This window comes from Calliphora vicina, chromosome 3 (genome assembly GCF_958450345.1).
Source record: "Calliphora vicina chromosome 3, idCalVici1.1, whole genome shotgun sequence".
In the NCBI taxonomy this organism is placed as follows: Eukaryota; Metazoa; Arthropoda; class Insecta; order Diptera; family Calliphoridae; genus Calliphora; species Calliphora vicina.
In genome coordinates this window covers 90,263,940-90,279,885 of record NC_088782.1, presented here as the reverse complement: position 1 = coordinate 90,279,885, position 15,946 = coordinate 90,263,940, and the positions used below count along the sequence as shown (strand labels likewise).

Genomic DNA, 15,946 nt, shown 5'->3' with positions numbered 1-15,946 from the left:
CTTGCATTTAACAAGTGAAATGCCAGAAAAGGGATCGCACTAATTTTGGCCAATTCATATGCTATTCAATTACCCTGATTTCCATCGTGTCCAGGGACCCATATAAGCGTTATCCTTGAATGTCTCGCTATCTCATTTAGGGATATACGGCATTCCTTAGTTAACCTAGATGTCGTGAAGACACCCGCTATTACGTTAACGATAGCCTTGCTATCACATAGTACATACAGTGGTTGACAAAACAATGGAAACTTTTCCAAATATTTCATTAGTGGCCTAAAATCTGAAATAATTTTTTAAAAAATGTTAACATTTTTGTAGTATTTTATTTGTATACTTTTATTAACATAATTTAACAAAAAACAAAGGACATAATTAATTAAATTCTAAAAATGAGAAAACAAAATTAAAAGATTTCTTTATTACGGCATTGACAAAACAATGGAAACTTAGGTATTATTTTAACAAATATGGTCTAAACTTTGCAATAACTCAATATTTTGTTGGGTATTCCTTATTTTTTATAACTGCTACACATCGACGATGCATTGAACCAATTAAAGGGTCAATGGTCTTCTTTGAAATGATCCTCGTCGGAAAAGAGGACAGTATTCCATTTCTGTATCGACCAGTTTAAATGATCCCTGGCAAATTGTAGACGAGCAGAACGGTTCTTTTTAGAAATGAGTGGTTTTTTCACAAGACGATAGCAACCAAGACCAGCCTCATTTGCCCTGCGACTAACTGTTCGGGTACTTATTTCTAATTTTAGGCTATTAACAACCTCTCGAGGAGTTATTTTTGGAAATTTCTTGAACTCTCTCGCTATTAAATTATCTTGTCTAGGAGTAGTCTTACGAGGTCTTCCACCTAAATGTTGAGTTTTTACAGAACCGGTCTCACGAAATTTCTTTATATTTTTTGAAACTGCTGATTTATTTATTGAATATTTGTCACAGATACTTTTTTGTTTTAAACCAGCTTTAAAATCGTTAATTATTTTATTTTTTAAGTTTTCACATATCTTAACTTTAGCCATTTTCGTTAACTTTGAAAAAAAGCAATTATGCGAAAAACTTAGAAAAAGAAATTTGTGAAAAATTACCAGAATTTAAAAATAAAATAACTGTAAACTGGATGCTTTTTACATCGTTCTTTTAGTTATTATTTTCGTTTTACACTTCTTTCTTGTAGAAGTTTAAAAGTTTCCATTGTTTTGTCAGTAGCGAAATAGTGAATATTTTTAATTTTGTTCCCTTTTTTCAGAATATAATTAATTATGTTGTTTGTTTTTCAGTTAATTTATATAAATAAAACCATAGTAGAAAAATAGAAGGTAGTTTCATTCTCTCTTTATTTTTTCAAATTCTATATCTGACATGCTCAAGGATTGTGACGTTTTCATAAAAATAGTAATGCCATATTAATTTTAAATTTTCCCTTTCATTCTTTGGGAATATTTAAATTACATTAATTTGAAAAATATTAAAAAACATAAAAATTAGTTTATTTTCCCCAACTGCAAAAATACCAAAAATTTTTTTCAAACATGATTTTTTTAAAGTCTCTACATTACCCAACATACGACAACAGCGGCTGGCTATATCTAAAACTCAAAGTAGGGCACCTTCGACATGCAAATTTTTTAAACGCGTGCCATTTTTTGTTTTCCATCAGATTTCAAAGACTTTTTATATTTTCTGAAAGTGCTCGGCTAGATCTTGAAAATACATTCATGCGTGTGCTGTCTCTTATAATTAAAATATAAAATATTTGCATAGTAATAACATAAATGGAAAAATGCATACGAAAAAGACCTATAAAAATAGTCAACGTGTTTTAGTTATAAGTAAGCTCACGTTAGAAATTGAATCAATAACTTCCAACACAACATAATACATTTTTATTTAAATACTAAATTATAAATTACACATTTTCTGTAATAAATGTCTCGATAATCAGAATCATTTTTAGGAATGTGGCAACGCTTTTTATAATTCTCACAAAATAAGGAAACGTCAAAAAACCTTATTTTAAAAAACAAAATTTGATTGAAACTACCTTCTATATTTTTATCATGAATAAAACTATACAAGTAGAATACTAAAAAAAATTATTGTAAAAAAATATTTTAAAATTTGGGCTACATATGGAATATTTGGAAAAGTTTCCATTGTTTTGTCAACCACTGTATATCAGCAGATATTCGATAATACCTTAGCCAATTGGACCTCTACCGACTCTTTTGCCCTTATTGTATCACCATAAAATAAACTGGTAACCATTTTAAAATAGTAAAAAGTGCCTTATAGTAGGTAGACCTGTAATCAGTATAGCGATAGTCCTCGTTCAATGTACTTTTTCCTAGCCAAGCAAAAGTCTAGAAATTTGGAACGCATGCCAAGTTTCAATAAAATCGGTCATCACCACCGCCCATAACCGCCCGTTTATCATTCGACAAGTTTTAATCCTGTTCCGAAAACTTCCGAGAACTATTTTTTATAATAGCTATCAGACACTCTCACTTTATGTTATATTAAAACAACAGCTTGGGGAACAGTGGGGCTACATTATTTTTTTTCCTGGAAACTCAAAAATAAAATAATGTTATATTTTTCAAATATGTTACAGATAAATGGTATTATCAGGAAAATTATACATAAATAAACCACTGAATTGCGTGAAAATAAAAGTACATTTTTGCTTAACTTTAGATTCATTTTTTTAAAAATAAAATACAATTTTTCTTAAAACTATAAGTGCACATTTCATCTTTAAACATTTCTCTACAAAACTGCATCACTTGATTTTTGAAATGAAAAATAGGATTTTTGACACCAAAATCCCTGTGTGCCCTTCTGACGAGTGCTATCTCAGTATTCCACCAAGGAGGCTTATTCCTTCCTCTGCGGATGTTCGGCTTACAGGTCATATTAGTAGCCGATTGGAACGCTTATGCAAGCGTCTCGACTGCTACCTCAATATCTTCTCTCCTTTCAATAGCAGGCGGGTTGGGAAAAGACCGATAGAGTACATCACGCTGCATCTCCCAATTGGTTTTCCACCTATTTAGAATGGTATTAACACTCGTGTAAGTTACACTAGTATTGAAATCAATATATTGGTGATCGGAAAAGGAGCATGCCACAGCCTAATTAGTAATCATACTGAAAAATCAGAAAAAAACGCATTGTGGAGGAGTGCCTGGGTTCTCTTTGAGAACTTTCCAGAACACCCCTACCAATTTTTGCTTCACCAAATCCCAATTCAATTGAGATATGGATCCGTCATTGGCACTCCGATGGATTACCGCTCTAACGAGGTTGTCTCTGACAATCTCGCTAAAGGACTTATCTAGAGTTCTTTTTGCCGCTTTGGGTCCCAGTTGCTGGCTCTTGGCTGTCGCAACCTCATCTGAACGCAACCGTTTAGGCACCGCCGATGACTCAGCGGAGGGAGGAGCGGTCTTGAGACCAGTAATATGGGCTTTCGCCCAGGAGATGGAAGCTTTTTGCCACTTTGTGAGATCCTCGACTTTTTAGAGTCGAGATATGCAATGAAGCGGTAGGCGGAACGCCTGGTGTTAGCAGCCCTTTTGGCAGGATTTTTAAGCCTGAGACTGCTTGCGAATCCGGAGTTACCCAGGGGTGGTACTGCTACAGAACAGGAGGATTCCTTCACTGAACATGATCGCACAGATAGCATATGGGAAGCAACTGAGAGGGGCGGTTTGGTCGTTTAACCGGCTTGACATTGAAAACATTCACGTTTTCTGCCCATTCATAAATTCATTGCTATTGCATTGCCTTTAATCGACAATAACAAAAATATGCCGAGCTATGCGTAAACTCATTTTTTTCTAATTGCCATATGAAAAAAACTAAAACCATTCGCACCATTCGTTAAATATTCTTTAACATTTGTGTGCATACATATGTAGTTTGTGAACATACAGAATCCTACGGAATTAGTATTTTAAATTTTATAAATTAAAATGCATATAACATTGAAGTTGGTCATGATTTTTAAAGAATTCTTTTTCTATTTAACATATCGCACTTGATCAACAAGAGGGTATTAACTCAAAATTTTTAAAATTTCACTTTTTTCAAGAAATCAACTAACAACATCAATATCTATCTACTGTAAAAATTTCAACGTATTCCGATTACTCTTTCATCTCGAAAACAACATTTGAGACCATTTTCGTGATAATGTAGTGACTACTTTTTTACAACAAAAAGGTATTATTTTGAGTTAATACAAAAGTTGAAATAGAAATGCATCGTATATTTTCATAAAAAAGGTATTATTTTGAGTTGAGCCTTTATTCCAGTTAAAAATAATAAAATTGTTTTATTTATATTTGGTTGTATTATGAGTTGATACTGTTTTGTTGATAAAATTTGTTTTACTTTATGATTTTAATTCGAAATGTGACTCTTTTTATAATAAAATTGTTCACATTTTTTCAGAAAAATGGTATTAACTCAAAAACCAGATGTTGTTTGCAATAATTGGAAAAATTTAAAAGAAAAACAAAAAGGGTACTCATTTAAACGCTTAAGTTTCCCATTTGTGCAAATGGGCAAATTTGCGCGACATGTTTCATGAACCCACCTTTTCAATTTTGTGCAAGTTTATACAGAAAATTTATATTTGTCAAATAAAAATACATAAATTCAACAAAAGCTTTAATAATTTTTTTTCAAATTGTATAAATTTTAATTTTAAAATGTTGAATGAAAGTTAAATCTTTGGAACAAACGGTGGTATACATAGTTTGGAGGACTTTGTTTATGTTCTAGCTGTTGGTTAATGTTTTCATACACAATGCCATTTAATACAATCATTCTGTTCCAAAGTTACACAATTTTAACATGCACAAAATTTTCATATTTTATTTGATTTTTATTTCTTATAAATAAAAGTAAACAAAAGCAGCTGATTCATCAAATGCACAATAAATTCAAGTTTGCGAGTCTAAATTGTCGCGCAAACTTATCGGAGTTGTACAAACGAATTTCCATACATTTTTTGACATTTCATTTGCGAGAGTGTAAAAATGCACAGTTTGCGAGGCTTTTAAGCGTTTACATGAGGACCCTTAATGTAATTATATTTTTAAATGGAATTTACATACTATGATGTATTCAGATTTTCAAATTCTCTTAAAATGTAACCACATACAATTTTTATCCTCTACTGAAAATTTTAAAATTTTGAGTTAATACCCTCTTGTTGATCAAGTGCGATATCAGCATTAAAAACATTCACATCAATCGTTAAGTATTCGTTGCTTTTGGGAGTGCACAGTGGGGCAGAATCAAAATTTTTTGGAAATAAATCTGGCATTTCTAAACGGCTGGTTCGATCGGGATAAAATTTGATTTGGATCCTACAAAGGGCGGATCCTCCAGGGGCGGCGTTATGGGGGCTCAAAGTAGGGTACCTTCGACATGTAAAATTTTTAAACACGTGCCTTTTTTTTGTTTCCCATCCTATTTCAAAGATTTTTATATTTTTGGAAAGCGCTCGGCTAGGTCTAGAAAAAACATGTCACGTAAAATTTTTCCCGATCGGACCAGCCGTTTAGAAATGCCAGATTTATTTCCAAAAAATTTCGATTCTGCCCCACTGTGGAGTGTTAGTTTACTTTTATAGAAGACAAGCAATGCATGTATAATTTTTCGTTGCACTCTATTTTGTGAATAATGTCATGCATTGCTTTACAGAATTAATGTATATTGTCAACAAAAGGCTCATTTTTTGTGAATGCATTCAAAAGCACAAAATAGAGCATTCAATCCGTTCTCTGATAACTACCCATCGTAGAGGGGTGTTGAAATTACTTCACTCCATCAGAGGCCGAATTACCGCATTCGATATCACGTAAATTCGATCGTAATTTTCTTATTTGAGATTACGGCATTCGATATCGAGCATGAAATTTAGTACATTTTGTTATAATTACGATATCGAAATTATTTTTCGATACGATAGTTCATTCGATCACGAGTGTGGTAATTCGGCCCCAGATCTCCTCACTATTTACACCACCTATATCCGACCGAAAATGGAATACAACTCTCATGTATGGGCCTGTGCTTCAAAGTCTATTTTGGAGCTTCCTGACCGCGAACAGGAGAGGGCGAAGGTTATTATTGGTGACAGTAGGGTATCCAACTCTATTGATTCACTGGAGCGCGTTTAACTGTTCTATCGGTACTATATTGGAATGTCTATATTAAAATGTTTAAAAATCGAAAATGGAGTTTTGAAATTAAATTTTTTGGTCCTACCTGCGAATAGGTTAACGGTATCCTACGAAGACAAAAACTCACATACAAGTAACTGTGGATATATTTTAAGTAAAAATGAGCTTTTATTTTAATATTTCTCTAAATATGTTCATTTTGTTCCTACTTTTTTTGTTCTAGTGGCCTGAGACACGTTAACGGCCTTTGGAATTTTTAATAACTTTAACATTTTTAAATCAATTTTTGTCGTTTATATCTCACTACAACGACAATTACGTAATACGTACACATTTCGATTCTTTTAAATTTAAATTGCACAAGTAATTATTTAATGGAAAAAATTGCATGTTTCTCCTTAAAACTTCAGCGTTGTTGCTCCACCAGTTAACGTTATCCTATCATCCTAATATTTTACTCAACGTGTTGCTACAATACATTGAACAATTCTATTTTTTGGAGCATTCTATTGTGCGTATATATTGTTACGTTTTAACCTTTTTAAGACGTTGGCTTATTTCCTTTAAATAAACCGGATATTTTTGATTGCAAATAAAAGCCTTTTAGTAGTTTAAAAATTGTAACAACTCTTTATTTATGTTCAAATACGCACACACACACGTTTATAATGTTCACGAATTCACTGGAAAATACAGCACACTTTAAGGCACACAGTTGATGTTTATTTACATAGTATGAACTAACTAACGACTGCAACCTCTGTCACTTTTTATAACACTGCCATCTGCACTCGAGTAGTCTCGATTGTTCTTAACTGTCAAAACTCGTATATTCCAATTCTAGAGCTTTTGATGAGAACTCTTTGCGGTTGGGTGATCACTTTACTAACCACCTTTTCTATAGTCTTTAAAACATAGTTTATTGGTATCTATTGCCATTATGCTAAACAATTATATTTTTTGAAGTCATCGTTTATGATTTTTTGCAAAACTTTGCCGTCAGGGTGCTCTGGTTAGATTAATATATTATTTTGAAAATATTGTAAAAATCTGTCTTTTTTAATAGACTTTCACGCATTCAATAAAAAAAACTCAGAGGATTTATTGTTCATTACATTGCTATTTCGGTTGTTTGGTCAGAAATTTTAGTCAAAACTATAGGATTTCAAAAAAATGTATATGAAACAAAAATTTTTATCTTAGTTAATTATAGCCTTCATCTTTGTGAGAAGGGTATATATATATATAAGTTTGTCATTCCGTTTGTAATTTCCACAATATAATTTTCCGACCCTATAAAGTATATGAGTAGGTGAGATGCAAAACTCTCTCGTTACAAAACATTAAAAAAAATTGCGATAACTATTCTGGTAGTCCTTCTCTATGTTGCAGTTTATTTATTTTTTTCAACTGTAGAGTTTTAGTCAAGAATGAAGTAACATCTAAGAATTTCAAACATTCGACTAATTTGGTCCATTGAATCACCCGCTACATGTTTTTCGTGTTTTTCCAAAATTCGGTTTATGTGTAACGAGCGAGTTTTGAATTTCACCTACTCATATACAGTAAGGTGACCATACATCCTCTTTTTTAGAGGACAATCATCTATTTTAACTGGCTGTCATCTATAAAATTTGTGTCCTCTATATGTCATCTTTTTTCATAATCTGTCATCTTAATTTTTAAAATCAAAACAAATTTTGTAAATACTAGAAATTACGTTTTACTTGTATAACGTTTCGCTATCTTTCAATTAGAAATTCCGAATATTGAAATATTTGACCTTCACGATTTAAGGGTTAACGTTTTCCGATTTTAGTAAAACTTTCAGAGAATGTTTAAAATTATCTGTACTATAATATTCTGAATAGGTTTATTTAAAATTCATAACTGTAAGGAAATTGGGCTCATTTACCAAAATATGTCCAAATAATTAGTTTTTTCCAAAAATCGCAAAATTTAAATCGCAGGTTCTGAAAAAATAGAGGAGATATTGACATCATTTTTTTAATTTTTTTATTCCCTATTATATTCTCTATACATCCCATTAAGATGATCATAAAATTCTGAAATTTTTTTTTTAAATTTGAAATGTAGTTTTGGAACGGCCGTTAATTAAATTATTTTTTTTTGATCATACCTGCGAATGGTAACCTATTCGATGTCCTACGAAGACAAAAACTCAAATACAAGTAAATATGGATATTAGGGATATAACTAATTTTGGCGAAATTTTTGGCATACCACCACGTGACGGGCAATATTGTATAAGTAATGAAAATCATTTGTTTAGGTCATCAAAAAATTCACGCACCAGTTTCAAAACTCCAATTTCAAATTTTTAAAAATTTTGTTAAACAAATTTCAGAATTTGTTGATCATCACATGGGGATTTATTGACAACATAATAGGGAATAAAAATATGACAATATCTACTATTTTCATAAAGTATATATATTCTGGATCGTTATAGATAGCGGAATCGATATAGCCATGTCCGTCTGTCCGTCTGTGTGTTGAAATCAACTTTCCGAATCCCCCAAAAAACTTACATACACGATTCATACATCAATATCTCCGAAATTCTTCCGGCTCGGTTGCTATTTAAAATCGAGAAAATCGGTGACATATGGCTGACATATAAGGAAAAAACTAGGACAACCTCGATTTTTGACCTATTTTTGACCTGGATTACTAGTCATTAATATAGACAATATGGATATCTAATGATAGATATTTCAAAGACCTTTGCAACGACGTATATAAGACAATATGGATAGATATTTCAAAGACCTTTGCAACGACGTATATAAGACCATAGTAAGTTGGACATACAATGGGTCAAAATCGGAAAAAAATATTTTTTAACCCGAATTTTTTTTTATCAAAAATTTTTTTTGTCATAAATTCTTTTTCCAAAAAAATTAATTAAAGAAATTTAAAAAAAAAAATTTTGAAAAAACTTTTTTTAAAAAAAATTAAAAAACAATTTTGAAAAAAAAAATTTTTTTTTAAAAACATTTTAAAACATTAAAAAACTAAATTTGATTTTGTTTAAATAAAAATATTTTTAAGTATAATTTGGTGAAGGGTATATAAGATTCGGCACAGCCGAATATAGCTCTCTTACTTGTTTTATATAAATTAGTTTATTGATATGTTTTTATTGTACATCGTGAACAAATGTTTAACCCTTTAAATTTTACCAATACATATATCGTTGAATTTAGATAGAATAAACAAAATAGAACCGTTTTGAAAATTAAATGTCCCATCAAATATTATTCGATGCACCAAACCAGAATGACAAACTTATTCCTCTGAGTTATTAGTTCATAAAATATTTAACCAGACTTTATTAAAATTATTATTTACAAATCGATATATCTCAATTCCTAGACCTGAACCAGCGAAACGCCAGGACTATATATATTTTTTTGACCGATATAACTTTTACACAATGTTATAAATTTGTATTTATGTATTTTTATTTTAATATTCAGGGTTATTCCTGTTCTCACTTTCACCATTCACCTTATTTTTGAAAGCACAATTACAACAATGGTTTCTAATTTTCTCAGAATTTCTTATTAGAAATGTTTACACGTGATTTGTTTAACCTTAATTATATAATTTTCGAAATTTTATTTTATATTATATTGTTGTAATTATGCTTTCAGAAATAGGGTGAATGGTGAAAGTGAGAACAGGAATAGCCATGATTGTTTTACTCGTTATTCCTTTGATAATCGAGAAACTTTAAAAAAATTAATCGATTACTCGAATAATAAAATAATATTCGATTAAAATTAAACTCAAATATTGACAACACTAGGCCGAACAAAGGTTTTCATATATTTTGATACAGATACAAATAGAATAACAAAATCAATATAACCCTCATCTTTTTGGTAGTGGGTATGAAAAGGGGATTGACTGTCGCTTAAAACATTGCCACAATATTAAAAAAAAATAAAATAAAGAAAGATACTCGATATTCTTAATATATAATCACATTAAATAGAATTTTACAACAAATAGATAAACAAATTCTTTTATACATACTACTATAATTTGTCATTTTAAATAACACCATTTTTTAAATTGATTTCCAAATTTAGATTCCATTGAAGATTTTGCTTTTAATCCATTAAGTTTCTTAAAATATTTGCTTTTTTTCGCTGGATAAAAATTCCACAAAGTTAGAGTCTCATCATTTCCAGTTGTGGCAACTCTTGTACCATCTGGACTCCACATTAAAAATCTGGCTCCACCATCTGGTATTTTCAGTATGTCTACAATTCGATCTAGCGAAGACATTACTAAAACCTTATAATCATTACATGCGTTTCCATCTATAAACAAGTTATCCAGTTGGTTAAATTTAAAAATTTTATGAAAAATTGAATTATGAAATTTTACCTTGACTGGAAGTGCTGACCAGTAATTCACCTGTAAGTTTACTAAACGATATATAATTAATTGCAATTTTTGACCCATTTTGTTGATAATATGCAACGATTTTCTTGGTGGGAACATGTAGAAGCACAATGGAAGCAGGAACATCCTCGGCTGTAATAAAATTTGTTTATGAAAATTGTTAGACGTATTCCAAGTTTACCAGCTAAATACGTGTTTGAATGTACATACAGATGGCCAAATCAACTCCAGTCCACGGATGCCAATCGAAAACGACATTCAGTTTACGTCTGGATCTTACATACAGATATACAGTGCACATATTCCAGTTATAGATGACAATGTTTCCCTCAGAATCCCCACTGGCCAAATAACGCATGGTGGGTGAGAAACGTATTATTGTTATTGGCAAATGATGCTTCCGTATCTTCTTGATAGTATTCATATCGGGAATGGATAAAATGTACATAGATCCATAGTGGGTTCCACATACAATTTGTTTGCCCGATGAGGTCCACTCAATGCATTGCACAGCAATGTGTTTTAAACCAAACGCTTTTCCACAAATTACACAAAAATCTTGAGGACATGACACATCCCACAGTTCCAATACTTTAGAAATTAAAGACAGCAAATATAAAAGTTGTTCATAATTTACATAAAATATATACAATACAAATGTAGGGTAGAATAGAGACGAGACAGATGGTCAAAACCCGAAATCTGTTGTTATTGTAATAATAAAGTTTCTATATGTCTCGTCTCTATATGTATACAATATTACTTGCCTGGGTATTCACAAGACTTGCAGCCAATAGCCAAAAACTCCCCATTCGGACTATATGCCAACGATCGTGGACACTTAATATCGAAGGCCATGGTTATATCTTCCTTGCTTTGCCATATTATTACATCGTGACCAAAAGAAACGGCAATTTGACCTCGTATTGACCAATCAACTAGGTTCTGATCTGTAGAATTCAGAATAAATTATATTCTAAGCCTCATTAATAATAATAACTTAACTTAAAATAAACATTAACTATAGATCTTAATTTTCAATTTTTATTTATTGCATCATTACTTAATGAACTTACAATAAGTTTTTCAAATCTTATATCCAGGGCACACTTAGAAAGGTGACTGCGATAAAACAGCTGATTATTTTTTTATACAGTTTGAATTGTCAATTCACTTGTGATTGTTGTGGCGAAAAATACAACAAACCCAAAAACAACAACAGGCAACTTTGACAGTTCACCTACTTTTTAACAAAAACAAAGTACCTGTTGTTTTTGTATTGTTGTAGTGATGCAGTCACCTTTCTAAGTGTGCCCTGCTTATATCTAATAACTATTATTTAATTAGTCTAGCCAGTACCAGACGAAAAATTGTTTATTCATTGTTGCTTAAATTGGCATTATTCTGTCTAGTCTTTGGATTAGGTCAGCTGTGTCCCACCTTCTTAATCGAGTGTGGCCATGGTTATCTAATATGTTGCGGTGCATTGGGTTTTTGTGAATTTCAAGTTGTTTTTAAATATTTTTCTAAATAGTTCGTGATCTGAGATTTTACAAGGGGCACGTTTAGATCTTTGTGTATATTCGCGTTTTCTATATACCAGTGGACAACTGTGATCATTCTTAAAAACTTGTTTTGGCGACTTTGGATCTTTTCTACATTTGACACTGATGCCGTGCCCCATAGCTGTATGCCATAACACCATATCGGTTTTTGGATCATGTTATAAAGTAAAAGTTTTTCATGACAGCTTAGAATAACAGTATCGTCTGCAAATGTTGATGTATGAGTGCTATTTTTAGTTGGCATATATCAAATATAAAAAGGATCCTAGGATACTGCCGTGGGGGATTCCAGTTTCAATGGGTTGCGGAGTACTTAAAAAGTCTCCTTCTTTGACCTCAAATGTTCGACCAGCTAAATAGCTTTCCAATAGCTTATGTGTGTTTGTGGGTAAATTTTGACTCAATTTGTATATTAAACCATCATGGCATACTTTATCAAATGCTTGAGAAATGTCAATGAAGACAGCGGAACAATATTTCCTTCACTCAAACGCTTTTCTTACAATATTTACAAGTCTATGGGTTTTTTCAATAGAATCTTAAAACGTAGGGGTACGGCTCGCAGAGGGATTTTGGTGCCAAAAAGTCAATTTTTCAAACACTCAATTTCAAAAATCAAATGATGCAGTTTTGTAGAGAAATGTTCAAAGTTGAAATGTACACTTATAGTTTTAAGAAAAATTTAATTTTATTTTTAAAAAAATTGAAGTAATGTCCATACAAGGGTGTTAAGCAAAAATTTACATATATTTTCATGCAATTCAGTGGTTTATATATGTATAATTTTCTTAATAATACCATTTACCTTTAACATATTTGAAAAATATAACATTTCTCCATCAATAAAAAAAAAATATGGGGATACCATAAACCGTTAAGAAGATATGACCAAATATATAAGTCTCTAAAAATTATTTTATTTTTGATTTTCCATGGAGAAAAAAAATGTAGCCCCAATTTCGCCCAAGCTGTGTTTTAATAAAATGAAAGGTTGGAGTGTCTTGTTTCGATTAAAAAAAATGCACAAAAATGTATTGCATTTGGATTCCATGGGCGGTATGCGGTGGGCATGGCCGATTTTAATAAAACATAGCATACGTTCTTATTTTGTTTCAGAAAATATATGTACCAAATTTCTAGACTTTTACTTGGATAAGAAAAATTTTATGCAAAAAAATCTATTTGGATTGTATGGGTAGTGGGCGTTGGGCGTGGTCATTTTGATAATATTTTATTTTTTCTTAGTTTAGTCCATATAATTCTCGGTGCCAAATTTCTACGACAACTCCTTATAATTTTTGCAAAAAAATTTATGAAGCCATCCATCTGTGTGGCTGCTCCAAAATGGTGTACAACAAGTGGCAACTCAATAGTTTCATTTGATGTGTTCGGGTTAGAACTTGCATCATATGATTAACAAACAGATTCCCTTTTTCAGTATCATTTCTTGCCCAACCACCACTTGAATTTCTCAAGGGGGGCTTACATATGACAGGTATTTTAAAACGTTTTGTAGCTCCCCAGATTTCATGCTATTTATTCATAGATTCTATTTTTCAAATTTCCAAGACTTTTTTAAGTGTTTTTGTGCAATCTTTTAGCTTCGATTTTAGTTGGGGGGATCAGTGGAATTGTCACTCTCTTCGAACTCTTCTTTTTTTATTTAAGAGCCGTTCGGCAACTGCAGAATAAATTCTATTATATCTGATTTGTGGAGGGGTTTCAGTAGAATGTTGAGCAGCTAGTTTGAGATTTTTATCGAAATTGATAAGAGAGTGATCGATGTTTTCTTGTGTTCTTAGCTGTATGTTTTCCGAGCATTATGTACTGAGGTGTTTTTTATATTTGAGCCAATTAATTCGTGTGCCTGTCGGGGAATTTCTCGGGGGCTCAATAATGTAACAATATTGGGTCAGTGATCTGATGATAGTTCCAGCGAGGATTGAATTTTACATTGAGCATGAATCGTAGCAATTTTATTTATATTTTCTTTTAAAATAGTTTCGTAACCCCATTCATGTTTACAGACATCAAGTTGTACCCAGTAACTTTTAATAATAACTATTGTCAACAAGGACGGAAAATAGCTGTTTAGATATTTTTATTATTTACTAGGTATTAACCCGCTACTTCGTTAACGAAGCTAATCAAATATAATTCAAGTGAATTTATTAGAGTGTCCAAAAAACCGGCAAATTTGAAAACCCGGTTTCCGGTTTAACCGAAAAAGTGTGTTTTTGAAAAAACCGGTTTTGATTATTGCCTTTAAACGGTTTCGGGTTTTGTCTTAAAAAAAAACCGGTTAACCGGTTTATATTAAATTTTTATTTAATATGAAAAAGAGCTCCTTAAATTTATTTTTATTTGTGGACGCTAATAGGAAATGTCTTAAGAATTGTGTACTAAATCTTTGGAAATGTAGCATTTTTGAATTCGTAAGGTTCCATCTATATGCAATTATTTTATATATTTTACAAAATAATGTCAAATGCTATAATTTTCTATAAAATAAATCAATATTTTTAAAAATGGTATCAAAGTTTTTCTTACAAAAACCGGTTTGTCAAAAAATCGAAAAGATAAAAAAAACGAAACCGGTGGAGTTTGCAAAGATGAAAAAACCGGTTGACCGGTTTTGGATACTCTAGAATTTATGTTTAATTTGTTAATGCACGGATTTGGGATTTACAGTTGCGAGCATAAAAAATGCAACGCTATGCTATGTGATCTTCAACTGGTATGATTTTTCTTATAACTGGATCCAATTCTCCCCATCTGTTATTTTTGTTAGAAAGGTTCTGAAATTTAATGCTAAAACAATATTTTCACAATCATATGACATCTGTAAAAATTACAAATAATGAAATCATATTTAAATATCCATTTATTTTGTTAAGTAAACGAATTTCAAAACAGCAGAAGACAATATTAAATTTGACACGGTTCCTATTTCATAGAATCCTATATTTAGCTTACATGATTACTAAGTTTTCGCTATTTTTTACTATTTTAATTTAATATTTAAGGGAATATCTTTGACCAGACAGAATGCGTAACAATAAGATCAGACTCGAATAAATTAAAATTACGTTAATTGACCTTTCATATCACACGACTGCACCATTTTAAGCATAAAGGGCCTGCTTCGAAAAGCATAGGCGCTTAATATTTTTTTTGTAAATAATATATGGTTTATTGGATTGGTTTCTCCTTATTATATTTGTATCATTAAATTATCTTTCGGAAGTTGAAATAATCATAAATGTCCACATGTGTTCGTTTGGGTAGCATCAAATATATGATGTCACCATCAATGTCTAACCTTTTAGTTTTATTTCAATATATAAACAATTTCTAAACTAGCCATCAAAATTATTTCGGCACTCTAATCATAACATAATTCTTAATTATATCTAAATTTTTATAACGGAATAGGAGCTTGGCGTTTTTTGGATAAAATGTTTATCCTTTTGAATTTTAATGTCCTTAAATTTGTTTTCATTAATAGTAAATGATGGTAATGCAACGCAATTTTTGATAATTTTTTTTTTACAAAATTTTAAAGATTAAGTCAACTCTACGGAAGTTGCATTTTTTGCTCGCACAATTTTACCATTGTTTTTACTAAAAATTTTACGCACAAAAATATTGGACAAGATGTCATACAATAATTGCCTATGATCAATAAGAATATAAAAAGCAGATGTGGACAATTGCATACCTT

The 15,946-nt window shown here is 31.1% G+C and overlaps 1 protein-coding gene across 1 annotated transcript in view; it reads right to left on the bottom strand.

Moving 5' to 3' along the window:
• Positions 1 to 10,294: 10,294 nt before the first annotated feature.
• cort (cortex) overlaps positions 10,295 to 15,946 on the bottom strand; it is a 31,650-nt gene continuing 25,998 nt past the window's right edge. Inside the window, exons 4-7 of the mRNA XM_065506417.1 lie at positions 11,425 to 11,607; positions 10,868 to 11,248; positions 10,640 to 10,789; positions 10,295 to 10,572 (exon numbers count right to left, since the gene is read on the bottom strand). Of these exons, the coding sequence (XP_065362489.1) occupies positions 10,295 to 10,572; positions 10,640 to 10,789; positions 10,868 to 11,248; positions 11,425 to 11,607 (992 nt within the window). The remainder of the gene's footprint in view (positions 10,573 to 10,639; positions 10,790 to 10,867; positions 11,249 to 11,424; positions 11,608 to 15,946) is intronic.